General features: G+C 41.8%; 2 protein-coding genes across 8 annotated transcripts in view; one reads left to right on the forward strand and one right to left on the reverse strand.

Annotated features, from left to right (window-relative positions):
- Positions 1-1,321: 1,321 nt before the first annotated feature.
- LOC136105937 (histone-lysine N-methyltransferase SETMAR) lies at positions 1,322-5,845 on the reverse strand. The gene is made up of 2 exons (XM_065845872.2): positions 5,753-5,845; positions 1,322-4,102 (listed from the first exon to the last, which is right to left on the reverse strand). Exons 1-2 carry the CDS (start codon positions 5,828-5,830, stop codon positions 3,308-3,310), a joined length of 873 nt encoding a protein of 290 aa, XP_065701944.1. The 5' UTR covers positions 5,831-5,845; the 3' UTR covers positions 1,322-3,307.
- A 120-nt stretch (positions 5,846-5,965) lies between these two features.
- LOC139828782 (uncharacterized) overlaps positions 5,966-24,865 on the forward strand; it is a 266,478-nt gene continuing 247,578 nt past the window's right edge. For all 7 annotated transcript variants that reach the window (XR_011740739.1, XR_011740740.1, XR_011740741.1 and 4 more), the window contains exon 1: positions 5,966-6,143. Coding sequence is in view for 4 of the 7 variants with exons in the window: in XM_071813192.1 (XP_071669293.1) it covers positions 5,982-6,143 (162 nt within the window). In the remaining 3 variants the exon portion in view is untranslated. The remainder of the gene's footprint in view (positions 6,144-24,865) is intronic.

Genomic DNA, 24,865 nt, shown 5'->3' on the forward strand with positions numbered 1-24,865 from the left:
TTATTTTGGGGACTTGAAAACTGCAAAAGTGGCATCATTAGAGATGGAAGCTAACAAATTATTTCACTTAAATAAAATATCGTTAAAGTGAAAAGATGGCAGATATAACTGTGAGCCCTAAGGCCTAATAAGGTAAATTTTGAAACTGTTCTGTTAAAAAATAAATAACTGAAATTCCATGGAAAAGGAATTTTAGTAAGGAGGAAGGGCAACAGGAATAATGAGCGCTACCTCCTTTGGGGATCTCAATGTATTTTGGACCTTTCACAAAGTGTTTTTTGCACCATCCCTCACTCTAGGATGTGGTGTCTGGTCGTATTTCTGTCCCAGGCAATTGCTGGCTCCAAGCAGAGGCTGCAGAAGCCGTGGCCTGTGCTGTAAGCTGGGAACCAGCAACCAGGCCTCTTGGTTGCTGCCATGAAAACTGGCATTAAACTTGGCCATCCCATCAGCTGCTTTGAGACTCAACGGTGAAAAATGTGGTGGATTAAAAATAAATTTGGAGTCATGCCAGCCTTGCCCAGCATTGTATTTTCAGGATTAAGCTGGGTTTGTTCATACAAATCCATCACCTGCCAGCTCCTCCTCCACTCTGTGTTTCACGTTGAAAAGAAGATGCTGGAGAACATTTGGGGAGCCCTTCACCAAGCATCAGCCTCCAGCAGGGGAAGAAGGTAATTCTAGCAAAAAAAACTCCAACAATTCCAGAATACACCACTCTGACTTAGTACTCATGTGATAAAAGCTGTGGTAAATGTTTTGTGTAATAAGGACTGCCTTACCAGCATTAAATGTCTAATTAAGATCTATGCATTAAAACCATCTCTTTTACTCGGATTAATCAAGCAAGATTATATCTATCTTTCTGCCACAAGAAGGAATATACTTTATAAAAGATTTTGCCTAGAGGTGGTTTTGTTCTTATGACTTTATTTAAATGAACAACTTCATGATGCCAGACTATCTCATTGTGCTGTGGGTCTCATGTGAAGTAAAGTCTTCCTTGTCTTCTATGGAGATGCTGGAAGGTGTCCCGTTCATGCTGCTGCTCTTTGTGTAATGGTTACTCTATTTTGTTACAAGTTCTTTCATTAAGCAGCCTTGAATTAGCCTGATTGGATTTCAATGGGAAAATAAATGTCCGAGCTTGAGTGAGTATTGAATACTGAAATATTGATAATCGTTACTACACTTTGAGAGTAGAAAGGGGGGATTAGGTGGAGCTCAGTCTTTTGAGCCATTTGATTGAATTTATCGTGAAAGAGCACCACTGACCTGGGACTCCATAAAGCTGAAAAGAATCAGAAGGAAAAGAAATGCAGCAGGTGGAAACAAGGGTCTATTTTATTTTCCAATGTGTTTTTAGCAGACCTTTTCCTTTGGTAGGATTTTGCTGCACGCCCCTGGACAGCTGCAGTGTCATGGCAGAGCGGAGTGTAAAGCACAGGCTGGGTGGAGAGAGGCTGGTAACAATCACGACGACGGTGTCCAACTCCCTGACAAGGTGTTGTTTCGTAAAGCCTCTACCATGGCTGGTGGTGTTCAGCAGTACAGCATGCTCTTGTTCTGCACTGTGGAAGTTTGTTTGAACCAGGTAACTGATACTCCCTTGCTAGATGCAGCACCAGCTGGCTGGGCTGGAATGGGTAGGATTGCAGAGACAGGAGGCTCAGCTGTGTTTGCTTGTTTAAGCTGGCAATGGAAGGACTAGATATTGCTAACGGTGTTTGGGGTGTTGTGTTTTGGTGTTATTTTTTTTCAAATCTACACTTCCTTAACTACTCAAAATCATGCCAAGTCCATATTAATAACAGGAAGCGAGCAAACAGTGCTGTCATCTTGAAAACCCATCTAATCTGGCGGAACAGGAATACAGATGGTATAAAACTAGTCCTGAAACTTTTTCTGGGAGGGAGAGGGGAAGTCAATCAGATCATCCACTCCAGGCCCCCCTCTCCTGCGGGTTCAGGGTGGCTGGTGCCATGCCCTGTGGGGGAAGAAACCAGATAGGCCTCTGAACAGGACAAGAGACTGGCAACCAAAGCTGTGCTCTGGTATCTCCTGCAGCCTGTGTTCTGTGTTACAGGACCTGGAGGACTTGGTGGAAGCAGGCAGCCTGCAGCCAGTGAGGAATAAAGATAATGGCCACCCAGCTTGTAAACTACTCTTGACAAGCAGCTGAAATCCTTCAGAAGCTTTCTGCACTGACAGAAGTGACACTCAATCATTAAGAAGAAATCACATGGCAATCTTCATCTTAAACTGAAATCACAACCGTATGTAAAACTCAAAAGCAGCATGAAGGTGTACATTCAAAGGGGGAGAAGCTCATTGAGGAAGTAAACACAAAGTAAGATTTTGTTTAGCAAATAGCAAAATAAGAGCAACACAATGTCCTTTCTCCCTCACCAGTCTCAGGTTAATCTCTTGGGTCCAAAGCAAAGTCGTCTTTTTTATTTAAAAAAAAAAAAAAAAGGTTGCTGCTGTCCCGCAGGACAGCTGGGCCCCTGAGACACTGCCCCCCCTTGTGTGGGTATGTTTTCCCAAAGGTCACAAATACAGTTAAAGATCAAACTGTACAGAGCAAGTAACCCAGGGGTTTGTGCCGCTGATGGGATGCTGGCATGACTGGAGAAAGTAGCGTTGTAGTTTGTCTGTCTTGTGTATTAAAGTTGGAGGAAATTCAAAACAAGCCTGTTTCAAGCTTCTTGAATTTGTTGTAGAAAGGAAGTGAAGTAACATGCAGTTGCAGAACATTCCCCATCCCCTGGCAAGCTCTCCTGTGTACACGAAGCATTCAGACTAATCTTTCTGGACAAGTTTTTTACATTAATAATAGTTAGTTACATTTTGTGGAACAAAAAATTTCTAGCAAGTAATTTTAATTAAGTTATTTTAACAGGATTTAAGAAACTTAATGCCCTTCTTGCAAATGTCAACATTCCTTGGTCTTCTGTAATTTTCAGTGACATTTTTCTTTACTCTCATGTCCTTTCTGTGTACCAATGTTCATTCTTTCTGAAAGTTACAACTTGAGAGACATGCTTTATCATACGGAATGCTGTCAGAAGAAAATAAGAAACCACCAGGCTTGGCTTAGTACCTGATCTGGGAACATCTGGAAGCTCCAGATCATACCATCCACCTTGAAAACGCCCTCTAGAATGTTGCATGAAGTTATTCTCAAAAATTTTTTGTTCTAGCTGTTACTCTAAACTGCGTGTGCTTCCTTTGTGGAATAGACAATCAGGATTTTATTAAACTACTAGAGAAAATGACATTTGTTGGGTACCAAGGGACTGAAATACTATGGAGAGCTCCCTGAACTAGTGTCCAGCATGGAAAAGAGGGAACTGTCCCAAGGTAGGAAGGAGGAACATGTGCGGGAACCACAGTAGCAAGGTTTTCTCAGTCCGTTATCTTCCTCTAAAGATTTTTGTTCTCTGTTAGTTGTTGGTAAATTATGGAACCTTCCAGAATAATCATATGAAAGTTCCTCTCCAGCAGAAATACCAGTAGCTGCAAAAAGTGCCAGTTTAGGCACCATTGAGTCAACTCGTACTGGTACCATATATAAATTCGGTTCACAAGAATGATTCAGGAATCTGCCTACATTACCAATGTACGTAGGGTCAACAAACGTCTCCATTATCTTACCGCCATGGAGGTGCTCCCTCACTGCTATGATATAGTTTGAATCCTTTGATGTCTGGGCCTGTATTCTTCTACGTGCCTCATTAAAGCCTAAAACTTCACCAGCATATTCACAAACAAATCTTCCTTTAGCTATGGGTTCCAGGGTGCGAAGCCCCCACCCTTTCTTCTCAGTCTTGAATACCTCAAGTCTGAACTGCAAACCCCTCTGGACTACCCTGTTTTGACAGGATTCACCGCAGCGGCACAAGGCATTGCATTCGAAAACAGGCCTGGTGTACTCCTCTGTGTCTGTGGGCCTCAGGCACAACCTGCTGTAATTTTCACCACGGCAAAGACACGAGCACTCGTCAACCACACAGGAGCTGGTAAGACAAGAACATCCTGGAAAGGTGATCTCTGTAGGGTCAATGTCCCCGTCTGCTCCAGCCACGCTGTCTGGGCTGTACTGTAAAGAGAACAAGAGTCAAATCCTTGTCACATTCAATCCTTCTTTCCACAGAGGCTATCTGAGTTTTCAGAAGTCTGTGTCTGGCAATGACTGATCTCTGAACCGAAGTCATAACATTTCTTTTTCCTGTATATTTCTAACTATAAGTCTAACTTTTCTAAAACATCATTAAGAGTGCAAATCAGATACTCCATATACACCAAAAAGGAATTGATAGTCTGCTAGTAACTGAATTTCTCAAAATAGTTTACTAGCCAGAAAAAAAACCCTAATATTCTTAGCAGGAAAAACACGTCAGCTAATTGTATCTAATTTACTAGATAAGATTCTTATTTACAGAAACAGCAAGGTATCTCAAAAGTAATTTTTTTCTCCTTCAAAACACTGGATAAGCTGCTTATAAAGTTACTCTATATTTTAAGTTGCAGAATTTACAATGCCTATTTTTGTTAAAAATGAAGATAATTTCTCTTCAAAATGTTTCATGCAAGTTAGTCCCCACTATTGTCAGGGCAGAATGCGAGATGGTATTTGCTTCACTCTAAATTTTGTCTGTGAGAGTAGATGCGGTTCAGTTAAAGCAACCCAAGCTGAGAATCAGGTTCTCAGAATTACACTAATGCCCCCAGCAGGTGAATGACTGTAGAACCATGGACTGTTGCAGAATAAAAGCTGATATATTTTGATTTTCAGATTAAGTGAAGATGCTAAAGACAGCTACGTATATATTTTTACTTTCTTCTCAGCATTCAACTTGCAAAGCTTTATTTAGAAACCTGACGTATGCATTACTACTAAATATTACATTTCATAGCTTCTGTCCGGTTGCTTCTGGGAGCTGGGAAACACGCCAGTTCACTCATAACCATCAGGTTTCTCAGTCATTTGGCTTTACTGAAGGCCAAGTTTACTAGTCCCTTATCTGTTCCCATTTTCTCCCATTCACTGACTACAAACTTTACTGTTTCCGTTAAAGACTGACCACCATGCAATCTAGGATGATTAGGGTCTATTTGGATTAGGTCTTTATTTTATTTTCCCCCTAGTTTTGCTAGAAGCTTCTTCATCCCGTTTTCTAAAGCCTCTCTAATTTCCCTTAACAAGCTCCTAGGCAATCAGTGAACTGCCGGGAACTGTGCTTGGAATGTCCAAGTAATACAGAAAGCGCAGAAACTGGGCTATGCCTAAGAAAGCAGGCCAGAAGTGAAGAGTTTGAAGCATTGCCCTGCATTTCTCGGTTCCATGTCTCCTGTGGAGCGCTCGGGCCGGCTGTGCAGAGGGGGGCGCTGCCCGAGCCGGCCCGGTTCTCACTCCCAACTCCGACCCAGGCTGTGGTCACCGCCCTGCAGCGCCAGAGCTCTGCTGCTCCTCAGTGGGGCCTGACCTGCGCGGTTAAACTCTACGGAATGGCACATGCGGATCAAACGCTGTTCGTGTGTCAGCGCAGCGCACGGCGAAGAGTGATCAGACCGGTGCGGAGGGGCAGGTAACGAGCCCACAACCCCCTGCAAGCGGCACCCGGGACGGGCCGGTGCCGGCAAACACGCTCCCTGAGGCGCCGCAGGCCGCTTCTCACTCTCCTCCTCCACCCCGGTCTCTCCCCCTTCCCGGCCCGGTCCCCGGGGCGGCCGCGGCCCCCGCCCCTACCTGAAAGGCCGGCGGGGCCTCCCCGGGCGGGCACAACGTCACCGGCACCGGCTCCAGCCCGCCGCTCAGGTCCGCCATGGCCGCAGCCCCGCCCCCCAGCCCTGCGGGGATTGGCTATCCGGGCCGGAGGCGCTCTCTGGTTGGGCAGAGGGAGTGACGCGCCGCGTGCGGACGCGCAGGCGCTGTGGGCACTTAAAGCGGTAACGCGGGAGCGGGACCGCGCCTGGTGATGGCAAGGGTCGGCATGTTGTTTCGCTCTGGTGCTCGGCGAGGCCTGAGCTGTCCGCGGCGATGCGGGACTGTCCGCTCCGAGGGGCCGGGCGGCCAGGGCAGCTCCGCCTCGCCCTGCGCCCGGGACATGAGGCTGCGCTGGACTGAGGCCTGTGGGAAGGTGGTGTGGCTGCTGCTATCGGTCTCTCGCTGCGACGGGGCTGTCCCTTCAGAGACCGGAGCGGCTTTGTGAGATATGTGAAAGCACTTAAACCCGAGTAATTTCAAATGTTAACTCTGCAGACTGCTGAATTATTTTAAGTCTTCATGTTTTGGAAATTGGCAAAAGGTCATGGAAAACCCAGTGTTTTCCTCCTCCTCATACACAGGGCTTCTGTTGCATTGGACTGTGAATGTTTTGAACTGTTGAGATGTCCAGGTTGGGTGAAAAATTGTTGAAAACTCAGTTTGTTATGTAAAATTGTTGTTGAAGACAAGTTTAAAATGGCACTGAGAGTTAACTGTATGTCAACTTTGTCATGCTGAACTAAGGCATCTGATGCAGCTGTGAATTTCTTTTTCAACACACTCTAGGATGACACTATATGGTCATTTTTCTTTGATGCATTGCCTGCATTTAGCTGTTGTTTTTTTCCCCCCTGTATAAATAATGCTTTCTGCTCATTAATCATCTTCATGACTTCTCTCTGCAGTTTCTCAGATTTTGTAATATCCATCTGATAATTCGAGTTTGGAAGGTTAATTATGCCCGGAACAGTGAGTTCGTTTGACTTCACTGAATTTTTGTGGCTGATATTGTATATTATAACAAGGTGGTGGAGCTCAGGAGTGTGTGTGAACCTGCAAGATGTCCACTTTAAATCTTGTAGCATAAAAAGTTACTGCGTGCACTAAGATGATCTGATCAGAAGAAGCCTTTTTCTAAAAGAGCCTATTTAAGGACTCCCTTTGGCTTCTTAGTTTCCTGCAGAACTAATCTGTGGAAGAATACGGTGTTCCTTTTAAGTATTTTATTTTACATTGTTCCAAGAACAGCATTCTTGGCTCTTCTGAATAGGCTATTCAGAGAGTTCTCAGATATTTAAACTCACCATTTTACTTTAAAAGGAAGTACATCTGTGTGATACACTGGAGATGTTTCCTGCAGTGTACCTGAAGTGCTTCTTAAATTATGGTATTGAGTGCAGACCTTCCAAAGGGACTTTAGTCTGTCCTTTCCATGTTGAGTGTTTGTTAGCTGCCTTATCCATGCTCTCTTTATTGTCTTCTTCCTTCTCTTGGATACTTTTTTCTTTTTATTTTCTTTCTTACAGACTCTTCTCTTTTTTACCATTTTTCTACTCATGTCAGGTTTAAATTTTCCTTTGATTTGACCTTCACTTCTGGATAATCATCTCCAACAGGTTGCTGGGTATGTATTGTCTATCCTTTTGCCAGTCTATTGTGTGTCTATTAGAATATTGATTTGCAGAGAGTGAAGTATAAAAAATCAATATCCCATTAAGTGGAGTAGAGTGACAATGCTCTAAGGCTAGTCAGGTTACAAGACTCATGTCTAGACACTAAGCTGGTGGTTTTTGCCCTGTGGTCTTGGTGAGGCAGACAAGATGTGCACACCTTGTTAGGGTTTTGTTCACATGCATTCATGGCTGGAAGACTCAATACAACCAACCAAACTTTAAAAAGTGTTGGTAATGCGAGAACATACTTTGTGTTATGACACGTTTTATGGCTTTTTAGGCAGTGTAAACCTCAGAACAGCAGAATATAAATGTTCTGCAGTGTATTTAGGCAGGATATATACATGAGCAATCTGATATTGTGTACCAGTGTCTGCTCTTAAGTGCTCAGAGAATTGTGGAAAGACAGGTGTAAAGTTGTGGTGGGTTGGTGTGTTTTTGTTGGTTTTTGGGTCTTTTTTTATTTCTCAATATGAGATGCCTACCACACACAGGTGATGAATGCTGCTCCCCTGCTTGCCCCCTTGTTCTCTTAATCCTAACCCTATCCCTAAACCTGACCTTAACCCTCACCCTGACTCTGACCGTGACCCTAACGCTAACCTAAGCCTAAGTCTAAGCTTATGCCTAAGCCTAACCGTAACCATGACCGTAACCTACGCCTAACCCTAACTGTAACCTAAACCTAACCCTATCCCTATCCTTAACCCTAACCCTAACCCTGACCTAACCCTGACTCTGACCATGACCCTAACGCTAACTTAGGCCTAGGCCTATGCCTAAGCCTAACCATAACCTAGTACTGCAGTACCCAGTCGTACTGATGTTTTGTGCTCTGAGGCATGCCTGATCACTGCCAAGGTTCATACTGTGTGCTGGCAGGGATCTTCAGGTTTCCTTTGTTCGTGAAGATGTATTCTCCTACTCCTAAGGGCATTGCCAGACCTTACCTTGTTTTCCTTTGAGACATGATTTCTTTGTCATCCCTGCTTGAGATAATTATATTGTAGAAAAGGACTGTTTAATTGTTGCGTAAAACTTTCATCGAGAATTTCACTCGGGAGACTAAAGATAATGTCTTTCTTAGCCTTGTGGTAAGGCGAGAGACTTATGAAGAACTGCCATGTGCTGCCATCCTACATCTTCCTCAATATTTACCAGAGAAAGGAAAGCACCTAACCAAGGGTAGAGAAGCAGAGGTTAACATACTTTAAGATGACCGTGAACAACGATCAAATGTTTTGCAAAATACTGTTTTCCTGGGATTTGTGGCGAGGGAAGTGTTCTGTTCCTCCTGCAGATAGACACTTCTTGAATTTACATAACTTTACTGTGTATTTATCGAATAATGCGAACTTCAGAAAGTATTTAATCAGATGTTATAAAAGTTCTGGAGAAGTGTTAGAACTTCATTTGGAAACTACTTTTGTGGGACACTGGGAGTCTTATTTTCATGTTATTATACCAAACTGATGATTTTTTTTTTCCTTTATTTCTTTGTTTAACCTTTTGTTAAAGGTCATAGCATCATCTCTATACTCCATAAAATATGGTGTAATGAAAATTTACTACGATCAAGTATTTTTTTTTTTTTTTGGCTTCCTTTTTTAAATGAAGAATTCAGGTTCTTGCTCTTGATTTCTCATTTTTAGTGTGACCTAATGCATGTAAATATTCTTGTTGGAGTAGTTCTTTTCAACAGTTTGCTGTCAATTCTGTAGTGCGTTGTACTGATTCAAGGTGTCTTCAAGCACACATGCTGTGCATCAGCCACATTTCTGGTCAGTGTGGCCCCGAAATCAACGTAGGTGTAGAGAGAGCTGTACAGTGTCTCTGCAAACCCTTTATTATCTTCCAGGCTGTAAAAGATGAGCAGACAAAGGCTGTGGCACTGAATGTGCAATGAACTTGATGGGCTCTGAGAGTGGTGTTAATCAGGTTTCATCTTGCTGGTTAATATCTCCCAGCAATCATTGGAACACAAGTCATCTGAAAATGCACGTAAGCCAAGGCTGCTGGAAAACTGTTCTGCTCTGAGAATGGAGTAGAAGGTTGAGTCAGGAATAATAATTTTTATCTTCAGCAAATGTTGGGTCAGGCATGATGGATTGTGGAACAAGTCCTTCCGGTTCTTGTCACACAGTGTCTTTGTCAGTAATAAAAATGGGTTCTTTTTATTTTTCCCCAAGCAATATTGGCTTAATATATTAACAAGTTTTTAACCTGATGATTCTGTACTATTTATGTTTTCAAAAAGAGTGTGTTTTGCATTTTTTTTCTGTATTTGCATTGTTGAGAAAGATGTGTTGCAAGAGAATGAAAAAGTTCCTTATCTTGCTGCTCCATAGCTGTACTTTAATTTAAATGAAATCCATGATTTTTACTTGTTGGTATGACAACAGGAAACATAAAGGTGAAGTTAAATCAAGACTATAGATGAATGCTAACTATATGTGCTGTAGCAGTTAAATAAATCACTTATTAATTCTAGAATAATAATTCAGTAGGGCATGCAGTCAAACAATGCTTTTAAGAGGGGAGGAAAGAATTACACGTGTTTACTGTAGTATTTCACTGTGATAGTAAATCAATTCCCCTCGTCAACTTATATGAACAAATTTATGAGTGTGCATATCTAGGGCAATTAATAAGCCATCCTGTATAGGACTAAGGTATCTTGTTTTGCACTATAACCTTTAAATACAATTTATCTCAAAGGCATAATATGTAAAACTTTCTAAATGCTCCTTCTCAATGAAAATTTAGAAAGAAAAAGGAGAAATAGTGTCTTACTGAAAAAATAAACGGTAGTTTATGTAGCATTCTAGTTGCTTAGAATTTAATTACTTTTCAAAGCTGTTAATTTTTATATGATATCTCCGTTCTTATCAGTGTCCTCTACAGCACTCTTTCTGCATGTTTTATGAAATGAACATTTTCAAGAACCTCTCAGTCTTTCTGAATGCTTTACAGCCAGGTGCAATCTGAGCACCTGGGAGCTGTGGGAAATGGTCTCGTTCTGGACCCTTAAGCATGTGCAAGTCTCATGTAGGCGACAGCATGGTGTGTGCAACCACCAGGGAACAGAAGACACCACGTCCTCATGCCCAGGGACTGAATCAGCAAATGTGATCTCTGGTTGCGCTCCAACCACTGGTTTCTCCTCAGGAGCCCCTATAGCTTCTCTCTGAGTTCCTCAAAGTTGGGACCGTGAATGTGCACTGCAGAGCTGTACTCTCAAACAAAGCCTGCAGGTTCTAAAGCAGGAAAGAAAGAGACAAAGTAGTTACTTTTTTTTTTTCTCTGAAAAGAAGCTGAAATTGCCACCGTCACCGAATTTTGAACGTCTTTAGCTATCCTCTGCTCTGTGGCAAATTACTTGCTCTTTGCTGTTTCTGGGCAGCAGGGACAGCAGGTACAGGTATGGGCAGGGAAGAGCAGGAATTGTTTGATAAGGTCAGCAGTGCTGGTCTTAACCATCTGCAGTGTTCTGTGAAAATAACATGTTTTGAATATGTTTGTAAGTCACCTCCAGCCTGCTGTCATCCTTGTTTGTTGTAACACTGACTACTTTGAAATGCTCATCCGTATAAAGTGAGTAGCCTATGATGGGGCTGTGTGCTGTATGAGTCAGTGACACACAGACCAACAGCCCTGCTGTCAGCCAGAGCCTGGGTGCGGGTGTGGACAGCGGGGTCCCCAGGCTGCGATGCAGCAGAATGCAGTTTGGGGTGTTGAAACAGCCCCTTCTGTTCTACAGGCTTTGTATTCAGCAGAGAGCAGCAGTTTGCATAATCCAATGGTCAGTATGGGGAAAAAAAAAATAATGTTTGGTTACCTGCTTCAGATCACAGAACTGATAATAAACAAGTGTTGGAGGAAAGGGGAACAGGGTCAGGCTCCTGGGTTTGGCTCCAGTTCATTAGAGGAACAGGCTGTAAAGAAGAGGCACTGAGTCCCTTTTGTATGAAATACAAATGAAAGAAAAGGTATTGGCACCAGAAGGCAGTGTTACCCAATTAAAGAGACAGAAAACTGACACAAGATCCCGAGTGAGCTGGCAGGTCTGATGGTTTGGAAGCTAGTTAGATGCTCTTATGAACAAGACTTTAAAAGGACATCTGACAACTGGATGATTCTCCCTGGTGCCTCCCATTGCAGTTTAAGGCTTTGGAGGTGGATAGAAAAGGGGTTTTGCTTGTATGGAGGTTTCTTTACACATGTCTGTGTAGATCAGTAGTATTTCATTTTTTGTCTTGGTGCAGCGGCCATGTAATCTATGAGCATGTTCTTCCCTCCTTACCCTACAGAAAGGAGTGTAAGGGAGGTGGAAGCCCAGTAGCAGCTGAATTCTGGTTGCTTTCAACTTTACAGCATAACTTCATTCACCCTGATGCATGGTTAAAAATCCTCAAAGGAGAAATCAGTGTGATTTTGGAGAATCCACCATTGATACCATGAAGAGGAAATCTTGACTGCATTAAAATAATTTGTCATCAATGAGGCGGGGTTGTGGCCTTAATTTTAATTTCACTAAAATGCAATGAAAAATGCTCAGTTCACAGGGTGCAAACTGAAAAGAAAAATTACAGCAGAGCTCAGCGAATATACTCGAAGCAATAATACTGTCTAGGGGAAATGCATAAGCTAGGGGATAAGCATAGTTTTTCTTGAAAACAGGCTTCAATTTGGATGCTTAATCACTTAAGTTTTAAAACATTAATTAATATTAAAAATCAGTCAGCTTTTAATGGACCAGAGCACAGCAGTGCTTCCCTTGTTTTCCGTTAGTCCTAAGGCTGAATGAAACTTTTGGAAGTGCACATATATTCCTGCTCACTTGCAGTTTTGTTGTTGCTATGGTGATGCAGACAAAGGTTTGCAGGTGTTTCAGGTGCAAATGGCTTACCTCTAAAGACACAAATGTAAGGATTAAAAGCAACCAGCAGATCTTATTCAGTGTTTCCTTTGAAGAAGGAAATGGCCCTCAGGAGCTGAACAGCTAGACGGACTGGTGCATTAGTGCATGGATGATGAGAAGCCTTTCCTTCCCTTGCATCAGGCTGCCCGTGGCCCCTTCTCTTCCAGGGGCTGATTCCTCAGCAACAGGATGGAGCTTCTGCTGCTAATTAGCTTGTTAGTGAAGAGAAAGAGTAGCCAGCCTTCCTGTCTCAAGAAAGTCCTTTGCTTAGCTGTGCTGTGTGGTCACGGTTTTTGTTATTTGTCTTCAGTGCCAGCATGAGATGCTTCCCGTGAGAGAGCTTTACTAGGGCAAGGAAGTGTTTGAAGACACTCTTCAGGTTCGGTTGAAAGCACAAGCAGCTCTTTTGCATGCTTTCATGCTCTGGCACCCCATGGATCAGGAGTTCCCCACGGGAGTTCTCCAGTGCTATTAAGGATCTCAAGGCAGGTATTTCCAGACATACAAATTGAATTTAAAACTACAAATGTGATGATCCCAGTGTTATGCTGGGGAGTCTCCATGCAGGAAGTAAACTTTTTAGGGATTTATCACTGAACATCATAAATCCTGTCTTTGACACTAACCTCCATGAAGCGTGTCCTTTGCGTGCAGCCCACATCACCAACCTCTGAGCAGGCAAAGGTGAAGGAGAGAACGCTGTTCCTGTTGGAAAAGCAGCTGAACCACTGTGGAAATAATCTGCTCTGATTTTTTAGGTTAGCGTTAATTTGGTTTAATGCCTTTTGGTTTTTCTATTTTAAAGAGTTTAGAGAAGCAAAGAGACAGTTACATCGTTAAACTGTCTCATGAGTACCACAGGAGTTAGCATCTTTCTCAGAAGTGCTATTTAACTGGCAACTTCCACGAACTAGTAGCTGACAGGTATGTTTGGGATATTGCACTTAACAGTAGTTCCTGGATATGACATTGTGTCTTCAGTCATGGTTTGTTTTCCCCTTTCCTCCTTACTTCTCTAAGTACTTTTTGCTTCATGGTTATTTCTCTCACTGTGTGGCTGAGAAATGCATTGCATTTGTTCATCACAGAAGGCAAATAGCAAGGAAGAGGTAGAAGACATGTACTTAGCAAAGCTGCAGGTAACTGCTTGCCTTCTTGGAGGGGAAGCCATGAACTAATTGGAACACAGTGGATTTAAAAGCTGTAATCAGGTTTCATATCCACATTTTTTTTTAATCTTAGAAATGAAGAAAATTAATTGGCTGCTACTAGTATTCCTGGTGCCATGGCTACTAAAAATAAGCAGTTTTGATAGAGATCAGGTTGTTTCTGGAACCAGTTTAGGAAAAGTTTTAAAAACAAACCAGCTAACCAAACAAAACCCACAAAATCCCAAACAAAAAAATCCCAAACAAACAAAACCAACAAATGAAACAACCACAATACACGCAAAAATCAAACCAACCAATCAACCCAACAAAACCAGAGAACTTTCTGTCTGTATCATATTTTATGACTCACTTTAGAGGATGGACAGACTGACTCTGCATTCCCAGCCTTTCTGTAGTCCACCCAGCATAGTAAGGTCCTCAGTTCCTCTGCTTGCTACTAGAGTGCAAATACTGATACAAATTTTGTAATATAGATTAGCAAATTAATTATTTGTACCAACATTCTTACTGATTATTCTTGAATTCTTTCTGGTAATTTTGGCATGCCTAATAAAGTGGTAAGAACTGAAGGGAAGGCTGAAGTTCTTTTTGGCCAGGTGACTGTGTGGTATTGCTCTTATGGACTAGTCAGCCCTGATGACGTTCTATGAACTGTGGAAAAAGTGAAAAGCAATCTTGCTTTCAAAGGATTGGTGGTGACCTTTAAATTAAGGCTGGGAGTCTCATCATAAACTGCAACTGCAGGATACATGACTTACTTCCCTTCCCTTCTGAACTGAAAGGTTGTTTTCACTGGAATTACACTTATTACAGAAAGGTCAAATTCGTATAAGCACATCTCAAGTAAGTAGAGAGTGACCTTGTTTACCTCAGCAGTGTTTGCAACTTTTAGTTCTGTGTGGTTTGTTTTTTAAAAGATGATGCTGTTGTCAGTGTTTTGTAACATGTTAAATAGACACATTTGATGGGCTAGACTTTGAACTGCTGTGGGTTGTTTGTTTGCTCAGATGGAATAATGGTAAATTACACTGGTGTGAGCTTTGGTGCTTTGTAGGAGTCGTTCAACTGTTCTTCGTTCGCTGTCTCCCCAGAAAGCAATGTGTGAAGACTGAGTTTTATAGGTCTTACTCTGTTGTGTGCTGTTGGGCTTACCAAGACCTGCTGTGGCATACAGTGCAGAGTAAGTGAAGTCTGTGTTTTACATTTTAGTTGATTAATTGCACATAATTGTGGAAATGATGGATAATGTGTAGAAGAGCCTTCTAAGTGCCTCTGGATTTTGGTATGGCTAAATTCTCAAATTGCTTAGGGACTTGGTCTTAGACTAGATTTTACAGCTCTGAGTTGGATACATAAAAAACCTCTTTTCCCAAGGCTTGATGAAGGAGTTTAGAAACCCAACTGAGTGCTACGCAGAAGGTTCCCACTTTGACAGGTGTGTCACTATCTTTGGGAAGGAGCTTGCTCTTGCAAAACCAGCGCAGAGGTCACTCTTCATCCCCACTGAAGTGGGTGGCTGTGTGTGCGCATTCTGCCTCTACTATCTGTTAAAACACTTACTGATGTTGAGAGAGACTTGCATTTCAGCCTTTGTTTTGTGTATGCCAAGAGATATCAGACACTGGAATGTTATGGACTGCATATGTAGAGGACGAAGGGGTCTGCAGCAGAGGGCGAGACATCTTGCGTACCACATGTATAAGTGCATTTCAAGTAAGATACACACAGATGTGGAAACTCGAGTTAGGAACATCTGAGTATAGGAGTGGACAGTGTTTCTGCCAGTGCATGGTGATGTCTTTATGCTTAATACTGAATTGTTTCTTTCACTGGTAGCTGTCAAAATTTAAATCCTGGTGGTGTTTTCTGGAGCTGTTACTTGTAATATTTTGGTGATCCCTTAGACCTCATATTACAGAGAGTGTAAACATTGTACGTCAGAAATTGTTAGTAACTGCTTACTCCTGCCCCTGCATTTCCAGTTGATACAGGTAGCATTAGGCTGTACTTCTGTCTTTGCTGTATATGTTAAATTATGTTATTTATGATTTTTATACACTTGAAAAGACAAAGAACTTTAAGCCATGTTTTGCCCACAACTCTTCTGGCATTTTGATACTGTTTTAATCAAGTGGATAAGATCTTGAATTCAGGACATTGGTTATATGCTACTCATAAGCTGGCTATAAAAATGAGTTACTCTTGTGGAAAAGTAATAAAAAAGGAGTTTAGACCATATTTAAACTCTAAGTTGTGGGGTTTTTTAAATTTTTTTTTCAGGCCTGTCTAACACTAAGTACAAATCTTCGGGGTTAGTGAAATAGACTGGATATAGGCTTAGCACTTCACCTAGAGCTTCAACCTGTTTTTATTTGGCTAGTAAGAGAAACATGTCTGTAAATCTTATTATCTTCTAATGTCTTTTTAATATCAATTTGTTCCTGTGTTTGTCTAGAACTTAAATTGTTATCTAAATTTCTGCCAAGAGATGGCAGTGTGACGCTGCTCCATGTGCTGGATGAGACTGTAGGAAAATCCAGTAGCTCTGACAATACAGAGCTTTCTTCCCTGAGGTTTTTGGTGGCCTCTCCTAGAACAGACCAACTTCCTACATGCTGTGGATTGAGAAAATAAGCAGGAGTTAAAACAGTTGCCTGCCTTGCAGAGACGAGCAGAGTCCTGCAAAGTTATACTCCCAACCTTCATGTGTGTTGGTTTTTCAGTCTCTCTCCAAGAGAAATCCCAAGGCAGCTCTTAGGCTGGCATCATGTCCAGCTTGTTCACCAGGTGTGGTGGAACACTGATTTCTGTTAGCTGTTAAATACTAAAACCAAAAAAATCCTAAACCCCCAAATATGTATCGCCATGTGTTTCTGCTGGGTGCTGTGTATATCCAAGTGAGGCAAGACCTGTAGAAAGAGGTAATATCTCTTATTTGTCAGAGTTACAAGAACAGACAAGCTTTCTGGTGTGAAAGCACTTCTTCAAATCTCTGTTGTACATTCAGATATTCTAGGCACACAAGAACACAGAGCTGTTAATACTGAAAAACTTCTTTTCTTTTTTGAAAACCAAAGCATTTATTGGAAATGGTGGGTGGGAGATCAGAGGAATAGCTGTGGAGTGCTCCATTCCACTGTTAATATCAAAAGGACTTGAGATGATGTCTGAAAGAGGCTTCTTTGTTCTGTTTTGGTGGGTTGTGCTTATATTTGACAGATGCATGTGAAGTCTGTAATAGTTTGTCAGTGCTTTTACCTTCCTGGGCTTCTAAGTGTAGTTTAGTTCTTGATGTCATAGGCAGTTTGTAGATTGTGATTGTTTGGATGCTGGTGTTGATAAGAGTTCTAATTTAGAAGAGAAACCCCTGAGAAGCAAGTGAAGCCTTGGTGTTCATCTTCAGAATAAACAGCATCCCCTGACGTGAGCTGACCTGCCATCAAACATACTGCAGGTTTCCTGTTGTCGAATTGCGCATTGGGTTCTGTACCAATGACGCTGGAGACTGGTGTTTGCCCTGCACTGTTATTGTGTTGCATTTGCTCCCTTGCCATTGCATGTGAAAAGCTTAAATTCAAACTGGACATCTGTTCTTGGAGAATGTTGTCTTCAAAACAAATATTTGTAGTGCAAACTCTTCTACTGGTACCATTCATTGCTAAAATCTGACTCTGTGACACTAGCACTAGACTGTGAAGTAGCTGTAAGTAAGCACTGATTTCCTTCTAGTCTCTGTAAAAATATATTTGGGTACCTCTGAAGAAAGATACAGTAATAGTGTTTGGTTGGGTTTTTTTTTTTTGAAATTGTGTTACTAAGACTCCAGTTGGCAGCAGTGTTCTTCAGCTTTTCTACTTAAGGATATGATCCTAACCCTGAACATTCTCATGCATTTTGCTGCCCTGCCAATGCATCTGTAACAGTTTAAGCGTATAAGTAAACCTCCTTCTGTCCTGCTTGGGCTGTGGATGATGAATTCTGTCATCAGGTTGGTGAATTTCAGGTGTCACTTTGCTCAGCAGAGATCCTCAGCCTGAGCTCCAGTGGAGTTTGTGTTGGGGGATGCCAGCAGCTCGGGAACCTCATCCCCAGGATCCAGCCAGGCACCTGCGTGCATCTCTGCCGAGTGCTTCACTTCAATTCTGCTCATCTCTCCGCAGCTATTTAGGACCAACTGTGTTGGATGCAGCTTGTATCCGGCCAGCTGCTCTTGAGTGACAAGGGAAGTTCAGTGACTGGCAAGAGATAGAAAAATTGTATAAAACAAAGATTAGGCAAGTTTCTTGGGTATTTAAGTAAGCAATCTGTACCCAAGACCTGCTTCATGCAGGAATTCACAGGCATCAGTTTCTACAGGTATGTTGAGCAGACAAAGCTTCAAAAACAAACAAGCCCACCTAAAAAACCCTTTCTTGTGAATGACTTTGGCCCACTCTGCAGTCCAGCTCCTCCATGCTCGCTGTGTGAAGCAGGTCTGGTTCTGGCCATTACCCTCCGGGGCTCCCCCAGACCTGCACCCGGCTGTGTGCCAGTGGAAGCTGCTGCAGGAGTCAAAGTGATGCTGCTTGGGCTGAGGTGACAGAGGAGACACCGAGGGGATGAAGCTGAGAGGCAGGGTGCAACTCTCCTCATTGACTCCTCTGAAGATTTGTGGTCTTTGAGGGTGCAGACAGCGCTGGTGTAAACCAGAGTGTCTCCAGATGCTCCACTGTGCAGTGGGGCCAGGAGAGTGATAGATTTCAAAACCTTCATTCTGTTTCAGGTGATTAAAATCTTTCTCAAGAGCTTTCTGCTGTTATGCATGAATAACTTCAGAGTCACCAGTAATGTGGTAATGAGCTTCATTTCTTTCCTCTGCAGATATCAGTGTATCTGGACCTGTGGTACTGGCTTACCCTGTGTGAGAGGCTGGTCTTCACCTGACCCACCTGTGCCAGGAATTTGTAATGCAGTGACTCTTCCAGACTTCTAGGATTGATGATAATGAACCTAAGTCTGTAACAAAGCCTTCTGGTGCCTGTGATGAGGTGTCAGGTTGCTTTAATTCCTTCTGAGCTTGAAGAAAGACTGGACTGGGTTTACATGGAGGGTTTGCCACGTTTGGCTGCATGTGGGAGATGATGTTAAATGTCACGTTCCTTGTTTCATCAGCCCACTTCTGTAGCTAAGTTCTCAGCTCAGATTGCTTTTCTAAGAGTACCATTTGAGGTAGGTACTGCTGAACACTGCTGCTTTCTGTGGGCAGCAGTGTACATCTGTATGTTTACTGTTTTGTTTTGTTTGGGTTTTAGTCCAAATTGTTTTAAATTGTCAGTTGAAGATACTCTCTCATTCACGTAGGGTGTTACTTCTCTAATCAATAGCACTTTGTCAGGACAGTTTCCTAATATTGTTTAAATTTTCAGTTTCTTAATACAATCCAATACTGCTGGCTCATGTCTCCCTTACTATAATATTTTATGGTCTTATTCCAATTTCTTAGCTTTTTAGAATTTGTACTTCTGAGTGAATTTGAAGTTTCTTACCTAGTGCACGTCTATTTTTCTTTGCTTACTCTTGAATTTCATTGGTCTAAAAGCTTTAAATACTCTAGTCATTCTAAAGGCACTCTTCACTTGCAGAAAATGAAGGAGTAGTCTCTGTAATGAGTGAACAGAATTTGTAACTTTAAGTTTAAAACTGAGCTGTCCTTCATGGTGTTGGTGTTCCAAAGCCATGATTGCAATCATGATCTCAGTGGTTACGTGTCTCAGTTCAGCTACATTGCAGATGGCTGTCAGGGAGACCAAAAGTTGGTTCTTGGCCAACAAGATATAAAAGTGGGAAGCTAAACTGAACAGCGGAGTTCAGGGAGGACTGGACCTTGATCCGTGTCAGCACAGGCTGGCGCTGTGCATTTTTTTTTTTTTTTTTTATTTAACCACATCAGAAGATTTTGAAGGACTTAAGAGGTGAGGGAAGGACTGGGGAAGTGAGGTCCAGAGGACTAATGACTCCTCAAAGGTTGCCCAGCAGGATGCAGCACGGGACTTGAGTCTTCCAAGTCCATCTCCATCTCCTGGCCAAACTGCGGCAGCTGGAGCAGAGCGCTCATGCCTGCCGCTGCCGTGGTTCTCCTCACTCCGCACTCCAGCAATGCTGGTTTCCCTCTGTGTTGCAGCCAAACACCAGTGGAGAACTGCGGGAGTCCTCCCATTGACATCCGCAGGCTTCTGGTTAGACGTGGTTTTGCAGAGGAGGGAACATAATCTTCAGCGTTAAGCATTGTGGTAATTCTTGTGGTGTCCAGGGGGTTTCGGATCAAATATTGACTAAATTCTTGCCTCTTGGAAATGATGGGCTGTGTCTTATGCCAAAAAGCATGCTGAGGCTGTCGTGTTATCACATGGAAACTTGTGTACAATGGTCAATCTGTGTTCCCACTCAGTCAAAATGAACTGTTGTTTAGCATTCAGAATGGTCCCTGCTCAGGATTATCTACACATATGCTAGTATTGCAGCATTTGAATGATTTGAGTGTGCAGGGCAGAATAGAGAGAAGGCCTTTTGCAATTACCAAGGCCATTTGTTGTCTGTCAGCATTGTATGTATATGTAGATAGATAGATAGACAGGACTCTTTTTTTTCCCTCAACCTCTCAGATAATTCTGAAAAACACTTTGTGTTTTATCCCCTTCCATGTGTTCTCATGGAGTGTACTGTTACATACCTTGGTTAAATTCTATGCTACAAGCTCTGATCTGTTTATGTTGCCAGAATTAACTTTGTCTTTGCTGCGCTTCCTTCATGAGTATTTTCATCCATGTCTTTTTGCCATACACACTCAAAATATTTTTTGGGTTCTTAGAGATCCATCCTTCTCACTTCAGAACCTTTTACTGCAGACAGTGTTTAAGGAGTAAAAGATACTTGACCTAGTTATGGAAATAGAGACTGCAAAATGTACGCTGGCGGAGATTCTCCTCGCTGGAACTGTGTATCTTGATTCCTGATTGGCTTTGTCTTTCCATCTGTTCATCTCATCTGCGGCTCTTGCACTGTCTCTCACTGAAGTCTGCTCAGAAGCTGGTAATTGCTGGTACATTTTATTGTGTGCCAGACGGTTTTGGGACTGGCTGCTGACTTCTTTGTGCTGCACTGATCTGCTTTTGTTCCCCTGACTCAGATCTGCTTCTCTCTGTTCCTCTCTCTGACATTGACAATTTTCTTCCAGGGAAAAGACTCTGACAAGATTTTTATAGAAAGCAACAAAACCTTTTTTTTTTTTTTTTCATAGATCTACTTCTTCACTTCTTCATGTGGCCTTTTATCTCAGTTCTCTCTTTAGTCTACCTTTACTATGTCATTTTGAAACTTTGTGTTTCCTGTAGTTCTGTCGCATAATCTTAGTGTGATTTAGGTTGTTTTCTGTTACGGTTGAAATACCTTTTCTTTCATCATTGTGAATAATTAGCTGAGCAGTTCTTTGAGCTGTATATTTGAGATATTTCCCCCTCCCCACACAAGGCTTCTGCTCCTCCTTTATTGTGGGAGTCAGTTTGGTTGAATTTCATGCTGTTGTAAATGCAGAGCAGCTATACTGCTTTCGGTTAGGTTGCGCTGGATTACCTGGCCATAACAGAGATTGGAATCTGACTGCTGGCTTTCTTTTACTGAATGCATCACAAGCTTTCAAACCAGAAAACTGGTAGTATTGACTAGAGGAAGCTGCCCTTCACTTTTCTTCTCGCAGTGCTTTATGATTTGAGGTTTTGAATGAAGATGGTGGTGTTCCAGGCTTGGCCTGTTTTGAGGAGGTGTTTTCAATGTGACCCTGGGTTATAAACAAATACTCATGCCTGTGATTATGAAATGCACTTGAGCTTGTTTCTGGTGGCTTGAATTTTAATTCCAGTCACCTGAAAAGGATGTAAACTGTGTTAAAGGAATTTGACTAAGTAGTCTTTGTCCAAGATTCTTTTTTTTTTTTTTTTTAAAAAAAGGAAGAACTGGAAAAGAACTTCAAACTTCATATTGTGAGAATATTTCCCTCCCTATTCTCACATACCCACTTTCCATTGTTTTCCCAGTGGCTTTGGAAACTTAATTAAATTCTAAATAAATTTTTATATCACACTTGGCACACAATACTATTGACAATATAAACAAAGCAGGTGGATTGTTTAATGCATGAGAAAGAGATAACAAAAAGGGGAAATAAACTGTTACAGTGGCTGTAGTGAGGACTTACTGCATTTCTAACATCATATAGAGCAAAACCCAGTGCTTTCAGGTTGTTTCAGTTCTAATATCCCTAGTAATTAGTCACAAGTGAAACTCGGCCCCCCTGCATTTCTGAACATGTCCAGTCCCTGCCATGCTGGGGGTTGGGCGGAGGGGCAGTGCCCTGTGCCATTGCTCCCTGCAGGATTTGGGGTGTGGAGTTTGCAGGTCTCGGGCGAAGGAAGCCAGACAAGGAGGGGAGCAGGGCCGGGGCTGGTGGGGCTATGCCCATACACGCTTTGCTTCATTTTTCCTGCACTTAAATGTTCTTGGCCTTACAGAGCCTCTTCTCAGGTACTTGCTGCCAAGGGAGATGCTGCATTTGGTATTTCTTTTTGAAAGAAGTCTGTTTTCTGGTAAATAGAGTAAAATGCATATCTTCCTAAGGGAGTAGCTGGCAAAACTTAATGGACTTTTTTTTTTTTGTAGGAGGCCACAATGTATGAGCAGTGGCACTTTTGGCTTTAAAAGCTGATAGTTGAATCTCTGGATATCTAATGTATTGTAGCAACATTTTCAGAAGAGACAGGTGATGGTGTTTGTCTTTATTGCTGGGGCACAGTTTGGGGCTCCTCAGGGAAAATGGTAAAACCTGTCCCTTTGCAATTAAGCTATTGTACTAGCTTTTGCCATGTTTAGTGTCTGCATATATTTTCTATACAAGGGCGAAAAGAGCCATATTTCTTAGAATACATATGCTTTCTATTCTTGTACCAAACAGTCAGAAACTTTAGAAATTACAAAATAGTTGATGAGCAAGTTTAAATGGTTGTGATTTGTGTCTGTAAAAACAGTGAACAGTGGATCCTAGGTGATACAAGTATTCCTGTCTTCGCTGAGGTTGAGAGAATTGGGACAGTTGACACCGGCTGAGAATCTGCCACTGAGGGACATCAGGTTGGTGGTTGTTAGCTTACAGAAATGAAAATATAGAACCTTATCTAAGCTTATATGAAAATATGGTTGACTTACCATGACATATTGGTTTTGTTTCACTTAATTTTGGGTGAAATAATAAAGTAGTATAGAAGGTATCATGGTAACATAGAAAGTATTATGGTATTTAGTGGACCGAAGGAATATCTGAAGTGTTGGGATTGTGTTGGAACCTCTCGTTGGTTGGTTGTTTTTAAGTTTTGTTCTGATGTTATCTTTGCCATGATGCACTTTGCGGGTGCTGTTTCCAGATTTGTTTTCTGAAAAGTAACTGAATGCAGGAATCTGACACAGTGCCTGAGGTTCACGGCTTCATGTTTCAGTATATACTTCTGGTACACATGGGTTTGATTTTGTCAGCTTGAGAAAATTTGATAAGCTGGGCTGTCCTTTTTTCCCACCTTTACATATTGTGTAAGTCCTTGGTTACTCATTTGAGATTTTGTAGACTAGTGCTCAGTAGTATAATGAGTACTATTTAAATTTAAAATAATAGTTGAATTACTGAGATACTGGGCTTTAAAAAAAAAAGTTGCTCTGCGTGTGAAGTATCTACTCCTCCATGAAAACACCCTGGATGTCTGCTAACTACGTGTGTTTTGTAGAGTAAAATGATTTTAAGCACATTAGTTTTGAAGTATGTCGACTGCCATGGATATAGTAGATCATAATGACATTTCCTATTACACAATCTGGAGACTGAAATTCTTTTTATAAACATTGACATAATGGTGAAGAAGCAGTTGTAGTTAAGCATTTTTTTAAATCCTTGTAAGAAGGGATAGTTTTGTATGTGGAATAATTTTTCTGTGGTGTCAGTGATTATTGGGTGAGATGTCTATGTATTGGTACTGAATACTATAGACTTCTGGTACTTTCTTAGAAAAGAGCTGATTTTTCTACAGTTGTATTGAAGTTCAGGTTGTTCAGGCTACTTGGGATATTTTGTGTCACCTTCAGTCCAATCAGCTATTGGTTCGTCGTCTTCGAAGAGAATGACGTACATCTTACCGAGAAACGTACAAGCTACTTTAAATGGTCTAGCACCTCTAGATCTCCTAACAGGCCATGATGTCTCTGAAGTGAAGGCACTTTAGGTGCAGGGCTGTGGGAATTCCAGACTGCAGGAGGCCCCGGGCACGGAGAGGCTGGGAAGTGGCACCTCCTCCCGCAAGAGCTCCTGCCCAGCATCCCCTCCTCCTTCAGGGGGCTTGCAGGTGCTGCACTCTAAGCTGCAGTATCCTGAAACAAACACTCAGCTCTGTGAAGCTGGGACTGGTGCAGGTGACTTAAAAGGAGTAAAATGGCAAGGTCTGTGGGTTACTGGTAAAATTTTACTCTCCTGTTACCTTGGGAGGGGAAAGAACCTTTCTGTGGTGTTCTTCCAGTCCATGTGGAGTTTTGCTTCAAAGTCTCTAACACAGCGCTTCCTCTGATATTTTACCTTTAAGGGGGCATTCAGAAGCTGAAAACCAGAAATTCAGCTGAAATTCAGAAGCGGAGCAGGACATTCTCTGTGTTGCTATTCCAGTAGCTATAAAGAAAAAAAATAGACCCTAAAGTGACCTACTGTTGTTTGCTTCCTAGTACAACTTATTGAAGCTGTCAGCATTGTGTGGTGTTTGTGTAGCAGTAACACTGCTGTCCCATACTTTTCATGGAAAAGCAGAGTAAGGACAAGAAAGTGAGTATTTAACGGTAAAGTAAGGTGTTTCTAAATGTGACCTAAGCTGTTTGTAAAAAAAAAAAAAATATATATATATATATAAAAAAATTCAATTCTAAAGATGTTCCCTGACGAGTTGTACAAGTATATTTTAGGGTAGAGGTGTTTGCATTAGGTATAAGTTACTAAAACAATTGAAAACTATGAAAAGCAAAGTTTGAGGGGTACTTTCAAAGAAACCTTAACTTGAGGGGAAGAAATATAACCATAGCATTGACTTTCTTTGTGATAAGATCTCAAATTTTTCTCAAATGATTAGCAGGATATAAGTATATCAGTTCAAAGAAATGTGCAAATCTCTTCTGACAAACATTATTATCTGGAGGTATTATTTTTATCTGCAGGCATTGTTTCTTGTGCATCCATGGTTACTTATTCTCCCAGAAGAGTAAAAAAAGACTGTTA

The sequence above is a fragment of the Patagioenas fasciata genome, chromosome 10, assembly GCF_037038585.1.
Source record: "Patagioenas fasciata isolate bPatFas1 chromosome 10, bPatFas1.hap1, whole genome shotgun sequence".
Taxonomy (NCBI): Eukaryota; Metazoa; Chordata; class Aves; order Columbiformes; family Columbidae; genus Patagioenas; species Patagioenas fasciata.